Source organism: Chiloscyllium plagiosum, unplaced genomic scaffold (genome assembly GCF_037043375.1).
Source record: "Chiloscyllium plagiosum isolate Xiang-an unplaced genomic scaffold, Cpla_swu_hap1 HiC_scaffold_7, whole genome shotgun sequence".
Lineage (NCBI taxonomy): Eukaryota > Metazoa > Chordata > Chondrichthyes > Orectolobiformes > Hemiscylliidae > Chiloscyllium > Chiloscyllium plagiosum.
In genome coordinates, this window is record NW_028270145.1 from 90,927,352 (window position 1) to 90,948,840 (window position 21,489).

Genomic DNA, 21,489 nt, shown 5'->3' on the forward strand with positions numbered 1-21,489 from the left:
CAGAGAGTTGTGAATGCATGGAATGTGTTGCCAGCTGAGATGGTGGAAGTGAAGTCATTGGGGACTTTTTAAGTGACTGCTGGACATGCACATGGATAGCACTGAGTTGAGGGGTGCATAGGTTAAGTTACTATATTTTACATTAGGATTAAGTCTCTGCACAACATCATGGGTCTAAGGGCCTGTTCTGTGCTGTACTTTTCTATGTCCTATGTTCTAAGATAGCTCCATTCTCAGGTGTCAAAGCACTGATGCTACATACCTTATCTTCCAAGATGCAGGTTCCATCAAAAAGTCTGCAACTTGCATTGAATCCAATCAATCTCTTCTCTGTGAAGAACACAATAAAGAAAAACCATCAGACAGTTTGAAAGACCACCCAGTTGATCTGTAACAACAAAAAGCATTTATAACTATTAAATTAGTCATCCTGGTGCTTACCTTAGTGGCTTTTAATTGCTCTTACCTGTTCTGATGTTTCTGCAAAGTGCATCCTGAATTGGCTGTACTTAATTGCCCATAGTGACCAGAGATTGCAGGCTAAGTGAAATAACCATGGGAAATGCAGGGTTACAGGTGGTGGTGGGGTCGTGGGTGGGAAGCTCTTTGGAGGGTGGACATGGATTTTAAGAGCCGAATGTCCTGCTTCCAAATTGTGGAAATTCTATGACTGAAAGCTCCTTTTAACTGAGGAGCCCAGAATTGCCATGTCAGCATTGAGAGCTTACATAATAGTACTTCCATGTTCTATTGCAGCTTCAGTACTCCATGGAAGCTGCAATGATTGTGGTGGTAGCTATAGTGATAATTGTGACCTCATGTCACCTGATGCTGCATGATACTGAACTCCAGAGGGTGCTGGATGGGATATACCAGCCTCTCACTGATGGACAAAGGTGGGTTCTAGGCTCTGCATCAAAACCGAAGCAAAGCTGTAAACAGACTCTTCTCCCACCCTTTAGCAATAACCATAAACTGTCATCTTTGCACCAAGCATTTTATTTCTTAACCTCATCAACCTCTTTCTAGAGCTTGGCCCTGTGTGAACTTTACCCAACTCCTTTACAGTAAAACTCTGAAATTTTGCCCACCATGACCAGAGACCATTACCTTTCTACCTTAACCTCCAGATTACATGGGGCATGCACGTAACAATTAATACAATGCATACTTCCTCACCGTCCTCCTTCTCTTTCTCCTAATGGTATGGTGCTTTTCCTCTTCTGTCAGTTGCTTTGGCCCAGAGTGGGATTTGGATCGAGGGTGGGGTGGAATGGAGCTTGGTCCTGAGAACCATCATAAAACTAGAAAGGTTACAATGCAACCTGCATGGAGGACAAGTGTAAAAAGACCAAATAGTACTTGTGAGTGAGCTTAGGTTTTTGGTTAGTGATCAAGAATAGTTATGGATGTGTAAGGAAGCTGGAGAACACATTTACCCTGTCCTCAACCCTGCTGGAATTTAGTATGTGCTAACTTGCCTTGGAAGACAAAGATTGAAGAATATGAATTACTCCGTGTGTGTATCCATAGGTAGGCGGTGGATGGGTTTCAGCCTTATGTGGTTGAATAGCTATGAAATGTGTCTGAGTAGTGCCTGTGAAGGGTACAGCATTGTGAGTTGGATGTCTGTCAGTATTTAATGAGATGATGGCCGCAATAATATTTTATCAACTTGTTCAGGTCATGTGACATATGTCTGGAGCAGATGGGAACCCAGGCCTTCTGACAAAGAGGTAGGGACACTGCCACTGCACCATCCTCAATGATGGCTTGAGCATACTGAAGTTGAGATAGTGGTGGCGATGCAGTTATTAAGGAATGTGTTTGTGGATTGAGGTTCCCTTTGTCACTCATCATCACATTGTACATGGATTAATAAACAGCTAGTATGCAATGCAGGGTGATACCAACAGCCACACACAAGTTGAGGGCACTATGAAAATACCGTCTTCTCATCTTCCCCCTTTGCTGAAGGGTAGTGACCCTCAGGTTAGAATCATAGAATTTTATAATACAGAAGGGGGCGAGTTGATGCATCATATTGGTATCAACTCCTGAAAGAGCTATCTATTCTCCAACCCTACATCCGTGATCCTCTAATTGCATCACTTTCAAGTTTATATTCAGCTCTATTTTGAAACCTCCTACTTTCTTCACTTCTGAGTTCCTTCACAACTTTCTGAATAAAGAAGTTTCTCCTCATTTCATTCCTAACTTTCCTGCTGACAATTTTGAAATTGTGACCCTCTAGGTACTGACATACCAACTGGTGGAAACAGAATATCCTTTTTTATTGTGTCAAAATTATTCAACATTTCCCACACCTGGATAAGATTACCTCTTAATCTTCTCTGCTTCAAGAAGGATAAAGCCAATTTTTCTAATCTTTCCTTGTATCTAAAATCCTGGTACGCTTCAAATAAGTCTTCTTTGAAATCTCTCCAGGGCTTTAACATCTTTCCTTAAATAATGCGCCTAGATCTGAACACAATACTCCAAATGTAGCCCGTCAATAATTTATAGAGGTGTAAAATCACTTCTTTGTTTTTGTACTCTAAATCTCTATTTATAAACCAATCCCATAAGCCTTCTTAATAACAGTTTCAATTTGCCTGGCCACCTTCAGAAAATCATGCACATCAACCCTGAGGTCCCTCTGCACCTATACTCTCCTCAGCGTTGTACCAATGAGCCTATATTACCTTTCAGTATTTATTTCATTAAAATGCATTATCTCACATTTCTCTGTATTGACATTCATCTTTTAGGTGTCTGCCCATTTGGCTAACTTGTCAATGTCCCTGTGAAGTTGCTCAGCGTTATCCTCACATTCCCCTATTCTCCTTATCTAAGTACCATCTGCAAATTTAGAGATTTTGCCCTCAGTACCTGTTTCCAAATCATTCATATAAATCAAAGCAAGGGTCCCAACACCAATTCCTAAGGAACACTACTTTTGACTGTCTCCAAACTGAGACAAGCCCATCTATACCTACCCTCTGTTTCCTATCTTTTATCCAATTTGGAATCCATTTTGCCAAAGATCCATAATCCCAAACATTTCTAATGTGACAACCAACCTGCCACCTTGCACCGTATCAAATGTTTTTAGAAAGTCCAAACAAACAACATCCACAGCACTACCCTCATTCAATGCCTGTGTCATCTCGTCAAAGAATTCAATTAAATTTATCAGATATGACCAGCCCTTGACAAAGCCACATTGACTGTCTACTATAAGATTATTTTTCTCTAAGTGTATATTTACCTTATCCTGTATTATGCCCCTCATCAGTTTTTCCATTACTGATGTCAAGTTGACAGGTCTATCATTTTTGGGTCATCCTTTGAATGAGTCATTCTGAGACAACAGTGTCAACTTTGCAATCCCCCATTCCACTGGGACTAATCCTGTGTTCAGAGAAGCCTGGAAAATTTCTGTCAATGGCTCCACAATTTGTTCCCTTACTTCTCAGCAATCCAGGATGCATTTCATTTGAGCCTGACGATTCCCCTACCGAGAGCACTGCCAGCCTTCTTAGCACTTCTTCTTTATCTGTCTCTATACTACTCGGTTGCTCAACACCGACATTTTCAACCGGTTCATTGTCACTATCCTTTAACTTGGTAAAGACAGAAGGAAAATTTTAATTTAGTACCTCTGCCATATTCTTTGCTTTAATGAACAGCTTACCCAGTTTAATCCTTGTAGCCCCACTCTATCCTTCAGTAATTTTTTACTATTAATACATTTCACTATATTAAAATTTTACTATTTATTTTAGCACAGCTTGTCATCTTTTCCACATGCTGCCTTAGCCTTCCTTATTCCATTCCTAACCTCTTTCCTGCATTTGAGGTACTTTTCCCAGTTACTAATGCTATTATTATTCTAACGTGCATGATGTGGTTCTTTCTCTTCCTTATTTCTCACCAATATCCTTAGCCTTCTAGGGTGTTCTATACTTCAATTACCTGTATTTATTTCTCATGGGTATGCATCTAGCTTGTAACCTATCTGTTTCTTTTTTGAAATCTAAGATCTGCCGTTTTCCAGGGCAGATCTGAGACCTTAATCATTGACTGATTTTTATCCTTTTCCAACTTAACATTGATACTTATTATTTTGTGATTGATGTTCTCCACTTTGGCCTGTCTTATTTCTGAGGACCAGATCCACCATAGTTCTCCCCTGGCAGGACATAAAATGTACTGCTCCAGAAAGGTCCCCTGCATACGTTGCAGAAATGTCTCCCCTTCCATGCCCTATACTCTACCTTTTATGCAGTCAACCGTGCAGTAATTGAAATCACTAGCTCTCATCTTACTTGGTTGTAGGTTTCCATAATCCACCTACAAATGTTCTCTTCTATTTCATCCCCACTATTGTGGGTCTATAATAAATATCCAACAAGGTCATGCTCCCTTCCTGTTTCTCACCTCCAACCACATGGATACTAAATCAGGAACTGTACCTCATTCAAGGACAATGATACTACCTTTGATCAAGACTGCCCCACTCTCCATTTTTACGCATCCTGTTTCCCCAAAACGTCTTATAACCTGGCATTTTAGTTATCCAGTTTTATGCTGGTTTAAGCCACATTTCTGTCAATGACTCACCTCTGGTTGTCACTTTCTAATGAGAGAGCAGCCTTGCTGTCTTCGGGGACCATGGCGACTAGTGCTACTATTAACAGCTGGGATGCATCATCAATGATGTCACAATGATTTCAGAACATATGGGACTGAGAACTAATGAAAATAGGCAGTCGTGAAGTCTACTCTATAATGCTTCTGTATTTACACGTTTGCACTGGAATTGTTTTCAATCTGTGTCTGTCAGGTCCCCAAGTGATAGAAATATGGGGATAGTGCTCCTGGTTATGACCATTCAGCAATTACTTCCCATATCCGTCAGGAATAGTTGCCTTTGTAGCCTGTTCATCTGCTTTGTGTATAGGATATCTCTCCTCCAAATGCACGGACACCTCCTCTTTGGCCATTCAGCTGCTATGAGCAGTGCAAATGCCCTGTGTTATGATCCCAGCTGAGGGTACAATTGGACAAGTCAGGTTCCAAAATGAGACCTACCTTGATAATTTGTTAATGTGGTAGTTAGTCACTGAGGCTGCAGATTATTTTCAACAGAAGAACAGAAGCTTATTGCACAAAGGAAACATTTTGAAAGATGCTCTCTAAACATGCATAATAGTTTGCAAAACCTAAAATACACAACAAAACTCTGAAGAGTCCTGCCCGAAATGTCGACTCTCTTGCTCCTCGGATGCTGCCTGACCTGCTGTGCCTTTTCCAGCACCAGGCTTTGTCAACTCTAACAAAATGCAATTTCCAACATCATTCATTCCAGAAACTCAAATCCAAAAAAAAACTAGTCTTATCTTAATTCTATCGAGTTCCACTTAATTAAGTTTCTTTAGTGTGGATGATGGAGTCAACGTGATAAGTGCTTCCCAAATCTGTTGACATGAATTTTTCAAACATCTGAGCCTAGACTTTCCCTGTTCCTATAATCAAACTTGCCTGGTTTGGAAGTTTTACAAACTAAGTCCTTCTGCTGAGGTAACTGGCTTCTAAAGTATCCTGAATTGCTTCTGGGAGAGAAAATAAACTTGCTTCTAAATTCAACCTTGGTGTCTTCTGAACTGAACTGGAAAATATTTGTTCATCCTAGATCCTTCTGACCAGAAAACATAGTTAATGGCCTTACATGTTTATCTATACGCTGTAAGCACATCAGTATAAACATTTTTTTTTATTAACATCACAAGGATCTGCAGTCGCCTGCTGCCTGACAAAATGCTGATACAGTCTCTTCATAAACGACGCCCTGACCAAATCTTTCTCTTCATTAAAGAAGACAAGCAGGAGGCTGGAAGAACACAGCAAACCTGGCAGCATTAGGAGGTGCAGAGGTCAACACTTCAAGTGTAAACCTTCTTCAGGAAGAAGGGTTACACTCGAAAAGACAACTTCTGCACCTCCTGATGCTGCCTGGCTTGCTGTGTTCTTCCAGCTTCCTGCCTGTCTACTTTGGATTCCAGAGTCTGCAGGGTTTTTTTGTCTCTTTATAAAAGAAAGCTCTTTACAGAAGTAACCAACACCTATCTGCCTCTATATTGAAAGCGAAATTTCAAAAATGGTATTAATAAATATAAATTATACATACTTCATCAAACACATCCTTCATCATCAGCTAATTCACTTCAGTGGAAGTGCATGATGGAGATTGTAACTTTCAGGAAAGCTACTAGTAATTGGCACTTGAATGTTAAACCTGCATGTCTCTATTTTATTGCCTTCTGGCATGTTTGAATCATTGTAATCAGCAATTAACCTCCCAAGATTGCAGGTTAAATCCCAAACTGTTAAAGAAGCTTGTTTTATTAGAACAGTACTGACTTAGCACTTGTTTTCACCCTTTTCCCGAAATAAATGCTAGCATTTTTATAATCAAGGATTACAGAATAGTATAAGAACATAAGAAATAGGAGTAGGCCATTCAGACACATAATCCTATTGACTATTCAGCAAGATTTGTTTGTAGTCTTAATTCCATTTTCCTGCCAGTTCTTGACTCCTTTGTCAATCAAGAAAGTGTCTAACCCAACCTTGAATAATCCAATGACCCAGGGCCAGATACTGATTATAACCTTGGTGGAAAATTCAAAAGAATGGATTACTAATTGTTTCTGCCTTTCTCCAGGGTTTCTATTGATATTCTGCTGAACTGATGGTGGATATTTGTGCGGCAGTGCGTTATGAACCAGACCAAAACCTCTCAAAACATATTAAGAACATAGCCTGGATCTTAATTTTTTCTTATGTTAATGGTAAGTGTAATGCATTGCATTCCAGATACAATTCAATTGGTCAACTTTAAGCAAAACATACTTTACTTTTACACTAAAATACTGTTATGAATTTGAAGGCGTGTACTGTACCTTTAAGAGAGCACTAATGCTGTTCTCCACTGAGAGCTCACAGGAGCAGTTTCAGAATGTGCTGGAAATTTGAAAAATATGTAACATTTGGCTGTGAAATAGATACCTGAGTTGGTTGCTGTTTTTGACAACAGTTTGAATTTAATCAAGCATTTTAAATTATGCCCCAGCATACGTAAAAGAACATCTAAAAAGAACGACGACAACTCAGGAAGATCTTCAGCCAGAAGACGACGACAGCTGCTGTATGGATTTTGAAATTAAGTTGATGTAGTTTTAATCAGTGTTTTCTTGGAACAGTATATTGTTATAGAGTTGGAGGCAGGTAATAAGCAGTTAAGTGAAAGGGGGGCTTAGAGTTGTGAGTAGTTGTTGTTTAATGTTGGCTTTTACAGTTAAAGAATAAATTAATATTATTGTCTTAGTAGAATTTGGGAGTTCGCTGTCGCTTATATTTTAACAGATTATGAGGCAAGCTTCTCTGGGTGTTTGGTTTAATTAACAGAGGGGTTCACTGCCGTGTCGTAACAATACAGACAAAATAAAATAAAAGAATGGGCTTAGCTGTAACTCTACAGAAATGCCAAACAAAATAATAAGTCTATTCACTGCTACTAATTAACTGTTCGGATGTAGTTACATCCCATAAATACACCCTTGGCAAAGGCAAATTCAATTAAATAGATTGTCTCACATGCAATTCTAGCAGCAGGCAAAGAACCTTTGCCTTTAGCAGTAGCAAAGAGAGGAATAGAAGTTTCCACATCCAGCTTCAAGACCCCAACAATTGCAGAAAGCTAAAATTTTAAAAATCCTGGTTCTGTGGGAGATTGACACCACCCATTCAGGCTACTTCTATTGTTCTAACTTTTTTAAAAATTCCAAAGCCTCAGAAACTGTTTACTTTATTGGCTGTGAGCAGCTGCTTGACACTCTGTCTCAATATTTCTTCATTTAAAAAGATGAAGTACACCTCTCAAAGTCATAGTATTGTCACAGATTGATACAGTACAGCCCTTCAGCCCATCAAATCTAGCCCACCAAAAATATATGACTACTGCTACGCTTAGCCCACTTGTCCACAGCAGGCCCATAACCTTGAATGTTAATACACTTCAAGTCCTTGTCCAAATACTTTTTAAATGTTTCATCTTCTTCCCAGAACACTAACTTTCATAGATATATCTCCTGCATTTCTGTAATATATTTCAGACAAATACACTGCATTCAGTCAATTATATTTGATGTATATTTTATCCTCTGCCTCCATTTTCAATATTTTCTGTCGATCTTTCCTTACAATGTTTGTCTCTGCCTACCCTTTGCTCAAACGGTGAGACCAAAATCTGTCTTTCTTATGAATTTCCTCTCTTTTTCAGCCATTTTAAGAATTTTCTCAATTAGTCTTATTGTCTATGTATAATATGTGGAATATTCTACTTGATATCCACATGTGAAATGCATGCAGATTAACAATAATCTCCTTGTCTATTGTCCATATCTATGAAGCGTGTAACATAAATGAGAAATATCACACCTTTGCATTCAATTTCTTTAATGTTAACACAACCTTCCTTCTGCTATATATCAGCTGCTCAGGAATATTCAAAAATCACTGTTTGGAATTCATGATCAAATTTGGCATGGCAAAATCATGCAACTGAAATTTTACAAGCGTTCTGACACTCTGTTGAAGTTACATTGTGGAAATCAGAGATGTTTTGAAGAAATTTTCCCTCTTGTGTTTATTAATATGTATAGCTGGAGGAAAATCAGATGAGATTATTTGACCCTTTGTTGTCAATAGTTAAGTAAAGCTCAAGTGGATACAAGAAAGCAGGCATATATTTTAATTGTAATCTAAAAGATTGGGGGATCTGCAAAAACATTAACCTAATAATTATGAATTGCTAAAAATTATATTTATTGATAAAAATGCATTAGTGTGTTTGCTGGACAGAAATCTTCTTAATGACAGATGGTCAACATGAAATGATATAATTAAAGGCCAAAGATAATCAGTAACAAGAAAGCAGAAGTTTGGGATTTTGTTTTTAAAGCAAATATTGGGTTTAGGATTTTTTTTTGCACACAGGCTAAGAATAAGGATTACATTGCCACAACTACTATTGAACTCAAGATATTCATGGCTCTAAAGATAATTTGATAAATCATTGAAAGGGAAAATTGAATTTAATTGGTTAGGGAAATTGCAAAGAAGTAGACTTGCAGTAAATAGCTTAGATATAGAGATATCATTGTCTCTGCAATACTACTAAGAATCTGGCTTTTGTGGTGATTTTATTTTAGAATTCAATGACAATATTAATGTCATTAGAAGTCAAGGAATCAAATTCAAAATTTGTAGGCAGTTAATTAACAATGAAGAAATATTCTGACAGATGGGAAATTGATAAAGAGTTTATTGACAGTTAGATGGTTGCAAGGAAATGATCTTGGAATATTCAAGGAAGAGACATCGCTTTCGTTTGCATTGATTTGTTCAGAAATTGATCATTCTCTTTGTCATGAAAAGCAAGGAAATATTTGTGAAAAAATGAAAATGGGTTGTAAAATATTTAAGGAAAAGTTCATGAAAACAAAATTATTCAGTTGCAGATCAGGTTTTCAAGTACTCAAAATAGCATAGGAAAGATTTGCTGAAAATAATGAGGAATAAGATTGAGACAAACTGAAATAGAAATGACATCATAGGCAACTAATTGCTTTGAGACTAATCTGCCACTGGACTATGAAGGTGATAAAATCTTATTTTTAATCAATGTAATAGACTTGAACAGGAAGCAAACAATTCTATCTAACCATATTAATGTTGCAGTAATCTTCAACTAAAACACTGAAATGGTCATGTAAAGAGCCATTATATCTTGCTTACATAAATTAAGTAGCAGTAAGTTGCTTTAATATGTCATTGTGTCTGTACATATAAGGGGTCTAATGCTAAATTTTAATAATAATGTACATTTATTGGTAATCATTTAACTTCATTCTGAGACTGGATTGTGTTACAAAATTCAAAATTGGATAAATCAGGATTTCCATATGAACCTGAACAGCTGTAACACTGTTCTTCAACAGTCTTCTATTAAAATCAGTTCTTTGTTCTTAGCAACTTGTCATCATATCTACATTTGTCAAAGCACTTTAGAGTTACTGGGTGGGACAACAGTCAAGAGCAAAAGGATTACTTGTTCCATACGAACTATATTGGGAATTTGTACCATCTAGCTTCTCAGGGAAGGGGAGAATTAGAAGTGGTATATAAATGAGGCAAATTGGGCTAATAATCAGATACATATGCATGGAATTAACATTGTCGTTGTTTACTAGTGCGATTCTGAAGTTACTGTTTAAATTTTAAAGAGAAAATCTGGAATACTTTTTCCTCAACATCAAGATTCTGACATTTTTTCCATTCTAACATGTTTACCTAACTTTCTCGCCACTGCCCATGTTGCTCATGGGAGCAAAAACATCTCCCATATATTCACATTTTTATTTAAAATTGCAAATGAATGTTAAGGTTTACAAATTTATAAACTATTTCAATTTTGTTGGGTATAATCTGATTTTATTTCCCTGACGTTTTCCATCCTTTTCTCTATAAGTGTCATCAAAATCAGTGTGAAGATTAAAAAAAGGAGGTAATGGGAAAAGTGGCCATTGTGGCGGCACGATGGCTCAGTGGTTAGCATTGCTACCTCACAGCACCAGGGTCCCAGGTTCACTTCCTGCCTCAGGCAACTGTCTGTGTGGAGTTTGCACATTCTCCCTGTGTCTGTGTGGGTTTCCTTCCACAATCCAAAAATGTGCAGGTCAGGTGAATTGGCCATGCTAAATTGTCCGTAGTGTTAGGTGCGTTAGTCAGAAGGAAATTGGTCTGGGTGGGTTACTTTTCAGAGGGTTGATGTGGACTTATTGGGCCGAAGGGCCTGTTTCCACACTGTAGGGAGTCTACTCTAATCAATGATTCTATCCAATCAATTGACCAGAATCTAAAATTTTTAATTACTGTGAAGTGCCATCCCACCCGTGTTTGTTTTACCAATTCACCAATCAGACCAGAAAGTAAAGTAGAGATTGTACAATATTTATATAGCTTAAAATAAGCTGAATATGAAAGCATTCAGAAAAGATTTACAAGGTTGTTGCCAGAGTTGGAGGGTTCGAGCTATAGGAAAAGGGTGATGAAGCTGGTGCTGTTTTCCCTGGAGTGTCGGAGGCTGAGGGGTAATCTACTAGAGGTTTTTAAAATCATGAAGGGCATGGATAGGGTCAATAGCCAAGGTCCTTTGCCCAGGTTAGGGGAGTCCAAAGCTAGAGGACATAGGTTTAAGGTGAGTGGGAAAAGAGTTAAAAGGGACCTAAGTGGCAGTTTTTTTTCATGCAGAGGGTGGTGCATTTATGGAATGAGCTGTCAGAGGAAGTGGTGGAGGCTGGTCCAGTTACAACATTTAAAAAGCATCTGGATAGATACATGAACAGGAAGGTTTAGAGGGATATGGGCCAAATGCTAGCAAATGGGTCGATTAATATAAGATATCTAAACAGTGTGGATCAGTTGGACCAAAGAGTCTGTTTCTATGATATACAATTCTATAACTCTATGAAGGGAGATGATGCTGACATTGAGTATATCAATGCATATTTGTTATTCTCCAAAATAATAGTTGTAGAACAAATCTTTACAATGTATTCTGGGATGAAAAAGAGGAGAAGCATTTCCAAGTCACTACAGAAAGGATAGCAATCATTTTACAACCACATTTACAATCAGATTGAGCATCATCTTCTCAAAGGCAAGTACAAATAGGCAATAAATGCTGGTATAACTGACAATATCCACGTTTCTTGAAAGAATCAAAAATAGAATAACTTGTAAATATCTGAAAATAATGAGGTAAAAGTTTTGGTACAATCTTCCACTTGATATACCTGCACCTGAAGTTATATTCTGTTCACATCCCAATTCCACTTTAGGCTAACTATATGTGGTGAACATGGTTGCATTTTATTTGCTAGCTTCTGATATCGCCATGGTACAGTAAAATCAATTGAGTAGAGTCATGTAATTAGTAGGAAATTGTTGGTGAATTATAGCAATTATAAACTATAGACATTGATTGCCCGAAAGAAAACTGACATCTCTCTCACATGGTGTATGCCATAATCACACACTACTAATTTATATGGAATGAAGTTACATTAAGACAACGGTGGTATCCCACTGAATTTGTCACTATCAGGACATTTTCCAATTATATTTGGACAAATTGTTTCTTTTTTAATTTTGCATTGAAGAGTAAACCATGTCAGGATTCTAGAATTAAGGCACTATGTATATGCTCTGCAAAAACAGCACGCATTTTAGACAACATTTGACATGTTTCCTACAACAGGCAAAACATCGATTTTCTTGCTCCTCGGATGCTACCTGACCTGCTGTGCTTTTCCAGCACCACTTTAATCTAGCCCCATGTTTCCTGCAACATAAGAGTGACTGCATTGCTGATATATCTAATTGATCAGATAACACTTTAGTGAACACGAAAGCCAAGAAAGGCACTATATGAATGCAAATATGTATTTATTTTTCTTTTAATTGCCATTTTGAGATCAAACTTCATCTTTTCCATAGACGATTTATTGCTTGTATGATCAGCATTTGTCTTGATATTTTGTTTAATGTTGCTTGTATTTATTGTTCCAAGCTTTGCCATTATAATGGAACTCACAGTTTGTGATGATTGTCTATATATATATTACATATATATATATAAATATACATATATATATAGTGGAGTCTGTTATCGAAGGTGCAGAGATATTTCTATCATTACAATGCCACTCCATCGGACTTAGCATCACGTAAAATGGCACCAATTAGATATCAAATGAATAGATCATACACTCATCTTTGAACGTAATAGCTCATCTTGATAAGGTGTGTGGGATTCTTGGCTTTATAAATGAAAGTATATAGGACAACAGCAAAAACATGCTATTAAGTGTTGATGCAGCAATACTGCTTATGCCTCAGTTAGATTATTATGTTTGCTTCTAGGCATTCTGCTCCAGGAAGGTTGATGAGGCCTTGGATAGGGTTCGGATACAAATCAGGCAATTTAAAACTGGTGAGGGACCTCATTTATATGACAACATTTGAAACATTGATTGATAGTCAGTAAAATTGATTATGAGGAGATTCACTAGAGATGTTTATCATGATTATGTTTTTATTTATTCAAAGGTTGTGGCGTGCACTCATTTGGCCAGCAGTCATTGTCCATCTCTACTTGCCCTCAAGAAGTTTGTGGTACTGTCTTCTTGAACCACTTCAGTCCATGGTAGGTAGGTAAATCCACAGTATTGTCAGGAAGTGAGTGGCAAGATTTTGACTCTGAGACAGGGAATATAGTTCAAAGTCAGAATGGTGTGTGGTTCCATACACCTGAGGCTTTTATTCTCTTAGATGTTAATATTCACGGGTTTGGAATGTTCTGTCAGTACAGCCTTGGTGAGATATTGAAATTAAGTGTTTTGATAGTTTCTCTGTTTCTGCTGGAATGAAGATCAATATCCAAAGAACATCCACTTAAAAGAATAAACAAAAGAGTCAAAAAGGAGATAAGAAGAGTTGATCTACAATTTACAGATTTAAATACAAGCATAACATATTAACAGCAGTTTGCATAATTTATATGGAGCAAATGTTGCAAAACTTTACTTTTTATTATTGTTATACAAGCACCATTTTGCTATTTATTCTGAGAATTTATTTTGCTGCTCCAATGCCTTATTTTCAGTTTATTTATAATCATTTGACCGTGCAAATATGCCGAGCTACACATCTTGATTAGAATTAAATTTAATCAATAATGCCACAGCAATTACACAGTATTAAGGAAGGATGCAAAGGAAGGATATCGATATGCCCTTCGGTGAACATAACAGATAGATGGGCCAGTAATTTGCTATTTATTATGGAAATCTATGTGTGCACTGTTGGAAGAATTAAAGCTCTTAAGCTTTTGGAACAGAATTTCAACTATGTTTGTTCAGCTCTTGAGCTGAGAAGGAATCAAAGGGGAATAATTTTTTATTGGAGTGTCTTGTGCCAGGGGAAATCTTACAGATTGCAAGGGTATCTAGGACAGTCTTGTATGACTTTAGTATGGTAATCTGGCAAAGTTGGTGATACAGTAACACAGTGATTAGCACTGTTGCCTCACAGCACCAAGGATCACAATTCGATTCCACCCTTGGGTAACTGCCTGTGTAGAGTTTGCACGTTCTCTCCATGTCTGTGTGGTTTGCTCTAGGTACTCCGGTTTCCTCCCACACTCCAAAGATGTGCAGATTAAGTGGATTGGCCATGCTAAATTGCCCATGGTGCCCACGGATATGCAGGCTAAATGGATTAGCCATGGGAAATGAGGTGTTACAGAGCTAGTCAGGAGGTAGATCTGGCTGAATCTAGAATGCTCTTAGGAGGGGCCTATGTGGACTTGACAGGCTGACTGGCCTGATTCTACACTGGAGGGATTCTATGATTCTATTAAGCTGGTGTCGGACCTTGATGCAAAATCTATGCAATTCCAAATTTAGTTTGCAACTAGTCTGGAAGATCTTCATTAGCCAACTCAGTTTTAGAAGACTGGAATTAAGTACAGTCACCCTATATGAGACACTTGTACTCAGAACATTAGATTTGAGCATCAGCATCACCACAATTGATTTAACCAAAACAATACTGAAATACGTGAACCCCCTTGACAAAAACAAGCAGGTTTTCGGCAGCAGAACCAATAGTCACAATTCAAGAAGGTAGCTCAAGGCTGACACACAAATTCAGACAATAAACGACATGTGATGTGAAGTGAAAAAAACGGGAGTTCCAGCAATATGCTGACCATTGTGATTCACAAAAACCCTCTTGAACCCACTAAGGTCATCTAGAAACCAAGAACAAATGGACAAAATATTCTTCACTCACAACATTCTCTTCTTAAGAATGCCAATACCATGCATCAATGTTGGAAAGAACATTATTAACAGTGCTTCGACCATGCAAACTCATTAGGCATTACCCCAGTACCCTATGGTACATTAGATTAGATTAGATTAGATTAGATTAGATTAGATTAGATTAGATTACTTTACAGTGTGGAAACAGGCCCTTCGGCCCAACAAGTCCACACCGACCCGCCGAAGTGTAACCCACCCATACCCCTACATTTACCCCTTACCTAACACTATGGGCAATTTAGCATGGCCAATTCACCTGACCTGCACATCTTTGGACTGTGGGAGGAAACCGGAGCACCCGGAGGAAACCCACGCAGACATGGGGAGAACATGCAAACTCCACACAGTCAGTCGCCTGAGGCGGGAATTGAACCCGGGTCTCTGGCGCTGCGAGGCAGCAGTGCTAACCACTGTGCCACCGTGCCGCCCATAGTTGTAGAACCAACAATGGAACCACTTCAATAAGCAAATAAGCTAGGGCCAGAGGACTGCCAGGAAGGTAAATTCCTCCTTTAAAAAACTCACCTTGTGGGATCAGCGGCCTCCATTTTTGCAGCAGCAGCAGCAGGAGTGGTGAGAGCGAGGACCAGGGAGCTGCCGGGAAGGTAAATTAATCATTTAATAACTTATCTTGTGAATAGGCGGAGCACACACTGAGCAGGAATAGACATGGGATTGCTGAGTAAGTAAGATAACACATTTGGATGGTTGCTTTACCAGAAACACTACTTAGATAATGTTTCCCACACATCCTCCCCCCAACCAAACAAAAAAGGTTCTGTGCGCCGAATCGGTAAAGTTACTAGTTTTTTTTCAATTACCTTTGGGAATTCAGAACAGTGGGAATGGATGTTAGGGCAGTTGCATGCTCCTCCTGTAGGATGTGGGAGACAAAGGCCACCACTAGTGACTCAACTGATTTCATCTGCGGGTAGGTGGGTTACATTCAGGGGACAGAAAGGGAACAGACAGACAAAGCAGGGAACTCCTATGGCTGTTCCCCTCAATAATAAGTATACCATTTTGGATACTGTTGGGAGCACAACCTATCAGGAAAGCTATAGTGGCCAGGTCTCTGGCACTGAGCCTGGCTCTGTGGCTCAGAAGGGAAGGGGGGACAATAGAAAAGCACTAGATTCTGTGGTCACGAACGGTATTCCCGGAAGATACATTGCCTCCCAGGTGCCAGGGTCCAAGATATCTCTAATTGAGTCTACAAAGCTCTGAAGGAGGAGGGTGAGCAGCCAGAAGTCATTGGCACATAGTCAGGAAAAGGGATGATGATTTAAAAAGTGATTTCAAGGAGTTAGATGCAAGAAAGCAGACGATAAGACATCCCTCCCAGATGATCTCAACGCCTTCTATGCTCGTTTTGAGCAGAATTTCAGTGGAGCAATAATACCTATTCCAACACGTCATGATGAACCTATCCCAACAGTCTCTGCATCAGTGGTCAGAACAGTTTTACTTTGGGTGAATACAAGGAAAGCGATGGGACCAGACGGAGTACCAGGCCATGCACTCAGAACATGTGCAGATCAACTGGCAGAGGTCTTCTCAGACATCTTCAACCTATCCGTGCAGCAGGCCACTGTCCCTGCCTGTTTCAAGATGGCCAACATCATCCCTCTGCCTAAGAAGGCTCATGCAGCACGTCTCAATGACTACTGCCCAGTGGCCCTAGCTTCGGTCGTCATGAAGTGCTTTGAAAGGCTGGTCATGGCATTAATCAACTCCAGCCTCCCCACTACTTTTGACCCACTCCAATTTGCCTATTGGACCAACAGATCCACGTCAGATGCCATATTACTTGCCCTTCACTCCTCTCTAGACCATCTTGATACCAAGAACAACTATGTAAAAATCCTACTCATTGACTATAGTTCAGCTTTCAACACCAATATCCCCTCGAAACTGATTACCAAACTTAGTAATCTCGGACTAAGCCCCACTCTCTGCAACTGGATCCTCAGTTTCCTGACCCACAGGTCACAGTCAGTGAAGAATGGGGACAATATTTCATCATCACTAACACTCAACACTGGAGCCCCCAGGGGTGCATACGCAGCGCCCTACTGCACACTGTGTACGCATGATTGTGTCGCTCAAGACGAGACTAATGCCATTTACAAGTTCGATGATGACACCACCATAGTCAGTTGAATCTCAGATGGTGACAAAACAGACTCAAGACGGGAAGTGGACGACCAGGAAAAATGATACACTGAGAACAGTCTAACTCTCAATGCTGGCAAAACCAAGGAACTCATTACTGAGTTTCGGTGGGATGTTACTCATGCCCCCCTACACATTAGCAGCACAGAGGTGGAATGAGTGGAGAGTGTCAAGCTCCTGGGAGTGGTCATCAACAACAAGCTTTCTTGGACTCTTCATGTGGACGCACTGGTTACAAAGGCCCAACAATGTCTCTTCTTCCTCAGGCAGCTGAGGAAATTTGGCATGACAGCGAATACCCTTGCCAACTTTTATAGGTGCGCCATCGAGACCATTCTGTCTGGATGTATCACTACCTGGTATGGCAACTGTACCATTCAAGATCAGAGATGGTTACAGAGAGTGGTGAACTCAGCCTGGACAATCACAAAGGCCAACCTCTCAGCTACAGAATCCACGTACCAGGCCCGCTGTCAAGGAAAGGCCGCCAGCATTCTCAAAGATCCAACCCAATCTGGCAATGTTTTTCTACAACCTCTATCATTAGGAAAAGGTGCAGAAGCCTGAACACAACTATCAGCCAATTTAGAAACAGTTTCTACCCTGTTGTTAGAATGCTGAATGGACTCACAAACTCTTAGCATTTGCCTGTACCTGTGTTTGGTTTTTGCTGCTGTTAACCTATTATTTACTTATCTATGCTATTCAACTATGTGGTCCACCTATATTGCTCACAAAACAAAGCTTTACACTGTGCCACAGTACACGTGACAATAAGTTCAATTCAATTCAGGTTGGAAGCTAAAAAGTAGGACTAGCAGATTAATAATCTCAGGATTATTACCGGTGCCATGTGCTAATGACGTGAGGAACAGGGAGCAAGTGCAGCTAAACACATGGCTGCTGGATTGGTGCAGGAGGGAGGGCTTCACATACATAGATCATTGAGGTACCTTCTGGGGAAGGTGGAACCTGTACCTGAAGGACCGGTTGCACATAAACTGGAGGGAACCAATGTCCTGGACGGGAGATTTGCTGGAGCACTTCGGGAGGGTTTAAACTAGTTTGGCAGGGAGATGGAAACCAGAGCTACAGATCAGAGGAAACGGTAGTTGTTGATCGGGCAGAAATACAATGCAGAGAGTCTGTCAAAAAGGATACACAGTTGATAGGGCAAAGGGATAGGTTAAAGCATGTCTGTTTCAATGCAAGGAGTATCAGGATTAAGAATGATGAACTTAGTGCATGGATCAGTACTTGGAACTATGATGTTGCAGCCATAATGGAGACATGAATTTCACAGGAGCAGGAATGTTTGTTGGTGGACAGCAGATCTTGGAAAGATGCAGACGTAATAGAGGTGTTGTTATGGGTGACTTCAACTTCCCCAATATTGATTGGAACTTCTTCAGTGCAGGGGTCTGGATGGAGCCAATTTTGTTAGGTGTGCCCAGGACTCAATATATAGATAGGCCAACTAGGAGAGAGGCCATATTGGATTTGGTGCTAGGCAATGAGCCGGGGGCGGCACGGTGGCACAGTGGTTAGCACTGCTGCCTCACACCGCCAGAGACCCGGGTTCAATTCCCGCCTCAGGCGACTGACTGTGTGGAGTTTGCACGTTCTCCCCGGGTCTGCGTGGGTTTCCTCTGGGTGCTCCGGTTTCCTCCCACAGTCACAAAGATATGCAGGTCAGGTGAATTGGCCACGCTAAACTGCCCATAGTGTTAGGTATAGGGGTAAATGTAGGGGTATGAGTGGGTTGCGCTTCAGCGGGCCGGTGTGGACTTATTGGGCCGAAGGGCCTGTTTCCACACTGTAATGTAATCTAATCTAAATCTAAATCTAAAGTGTCAGATCTCTCGGTGGGAGAGCATTTTGGTGACAGTGACCACAACTGCCTCTGGCGATGATCTTTGCATCCTCACTCTCCATGGGAGTAGTACTGGCTGATTGGAGGGAGGTGAATATTGTTCCTCTGTTCAAGAAAGGGAGTAGGGCAATCTTGGGAAATACATACCACTCAGTCTTATGTCTGTGGTAAGCAAGGTACTGGAAAGGATTCTGAGTGATAGGATTTATGACTATTTGGAAAAACATACTTTGATTAAAGATGGTCAACATGGCTTTATGAGGGGTAGGTCATGCCTCACAAGTCTTATTGCGTTCTTTGAGGATGTGACAAGACAAGTTGATGGAGATTGAGCAGTGGATGTGGTGTATAGAGGAACCTCGATTATCTGAAGGACACGGGCGGGAATATTTTGTTCGGATATTTGAATGCCGGATAATACAACTTGGCTAAACATTGGGACCTTGTGATCTTGTCCAGATCATCTGAAATTCGGATAATCGAATGCCAGATAATCGAAGTTCAGTAAGGCATTTGGTAATGTTCCCCACAGTATGGAAAGTCAGGAGGTATGGGATACAGAGAAATATGGCTGTCTGGATACGGAATTGGCTGGCCAAAAGAAGACAGTGAGGGGTAGTGGAAGGAAAGTATTCCGTCTGGAGCTCAGTGACCAGTGGGGTCCCGCAGCGATCTGTTCTTGGGCCTCTGCTCTTTGTAGTTTTTACAAATGACTTGGATGAAGAAGTGGAAGGGTGGATTAGCAAGTTTGCTGATGACACAAAAGTGTTGTACATAGTGTCGAGGGCTGTTGCAGGCTACAAGACATTGACAGGATGCAGAGCTGGGCTGAGAAGTGGCAGATGGAGTTCAACCTCGGTAAATGTGAAGTGGTTCATTTTGGAAGTTCATATTTGAATGCTGAAGACAGCATTAAAGACAGGGTCCTTGGCAGTGTAGAGGAACAGCAAGATCTTGGGGCCCACGTACGTAGATCTCTCAAAGTTGCCACCCAAGTTGATAGGGTTGTTAATAAGTCGTATGGTGTTTTGGTTTCCATTAACAGAGGCATTGAGATTAGGAGCCATGAGGACTTGCTGCAGCTCTATGAAACCCTGGTTAGACCACACTTGGAATATTGTGCCCAGTTCTGGTCACCTCAATATAGGAAGGATGTAGATGCTTTAGAGAGAGTGCAGAGGAGATTTACCAGGATGCTGCCTGGAGTGGAGGGCTTGTTTTATGAAGGGCGGTTGAGTGAACCAGGTCTTTTCACATTGGAGATAAGAAGGAAGAGAGGTGACTTGATAGAGGTGTACAATATAATGAGAGGCGATTAAAAAGGAAAACAGTGCCTGCAGCCATAATGTTATTCCAGTGAGGTCTTCAAAGCTGATGGGCTTATTCTCACATGAAGTCAGCATGCATAATTGCTCCAAGTTTGGGAGGAAGAAGAGTTCCACATCATTATCCCCAACTTCAGAAATTTAATGATTGTAAGTAACTTCTGGAAGACAGAGAATTCATGATGTGAAAAACTATTGAGATTTTTCTCTCTTATCCATAGAAGGGAAAATCCCCCTGACATGTATTCTCCTGAGTCACTAACTGTCTCTGGTTGAAGAAACCTTTCCAGTTTTATAGAGTGTCTTTCAACATCCAGCGGAACTCAGTCTTTGTTGTCAGTCAAATACACAAAAATCCTTGAGAACAACATCAGAATTTAATGCTATTCTTCAAATTAAGTAAAGTATGTGACCGAGAAAATCATGAAGCTCTATGGACTGGACTCCAAAGATTGGGATGCCCAAGAAACTTCTTTATAATCCTGCAACTGCTTCTTGATGACTCCAACTGTCTTGAGTGTGAAATCTGAATCAGGTGCCTTCAAACTCCAAACTGCTATGAAGCGAGGCTATGTATTAGCTTCCTGACTATTTCCAATCCTCCTGACAATGGCTATTCACTCTTTCAAATATTAACTGTCATCTGGTGTGAATATTATGTCAAGATGGAGCTTAATTATTTCTGTGACAAAACTAAACTGGTCACTGTAGACATGCTTAATTCACATTTGTGAAATATATTGTTGTCCATAAGACAATAGACTTAAGTGTAGAATTAGGTCACTTGGCCCATTGAATCTGCTCTGCCATTCTATGGGATCATGGTTAATCTGATAATCCCTCACCTCTACTTTCATGCCTTACCCCATAACCCTTGATTCCCTCACTGAATAGAAATCTATCCATCTCAACCTTAAATATACAGTATGACCTAACAATACGATACAATATGAGAATGATAGAGTTCCACAGATTCACTACCCTCTGAGAGAGAAGATTTTGTCCCCATCTTTCTCTTTTTTTTAATAGACATTTTTATTAGAAATTTAACATTTTCACAAGTTTACAAAAATAAACAAAACTCTCAAGTACAAACATT

At 39.9% G+C, this 21,489-nt stretch overlaps 1 protein-coding gene across 3 annotated transcripts in view; it reads left to right on the top strand.

Moving 5' to 3' along the window:
* Positions 1 to 21,489, top strand: part of LOC148149661 (uncharacterized) — a 487,290-nt gene that overhangs the window by 103,138 nt on the left and 362,663 nt on the right. For all 3 annotated transcript variants that reach the window (XR_015757547.1, XR_015757548.1, XM_087988625.1), the window contains exons 2-3: positions 6,731 to 6,857; positions 13,240 to 13,336. Coding sequence is in view for 1 of the 3 variants with exons in the window: in XM_087988625.1 (XP_087844751.1) it covers positions 6,758 to 6,857; positions 13,240 to 13,336 (197 nt within the window). In the remaining 2 variants the exon portion in view is untranslated. The remainder of the gene's footprint in view (positions 1 to 6,730; positions 6,858 to 13,239; positions 13,337 to 21,489) is intronic.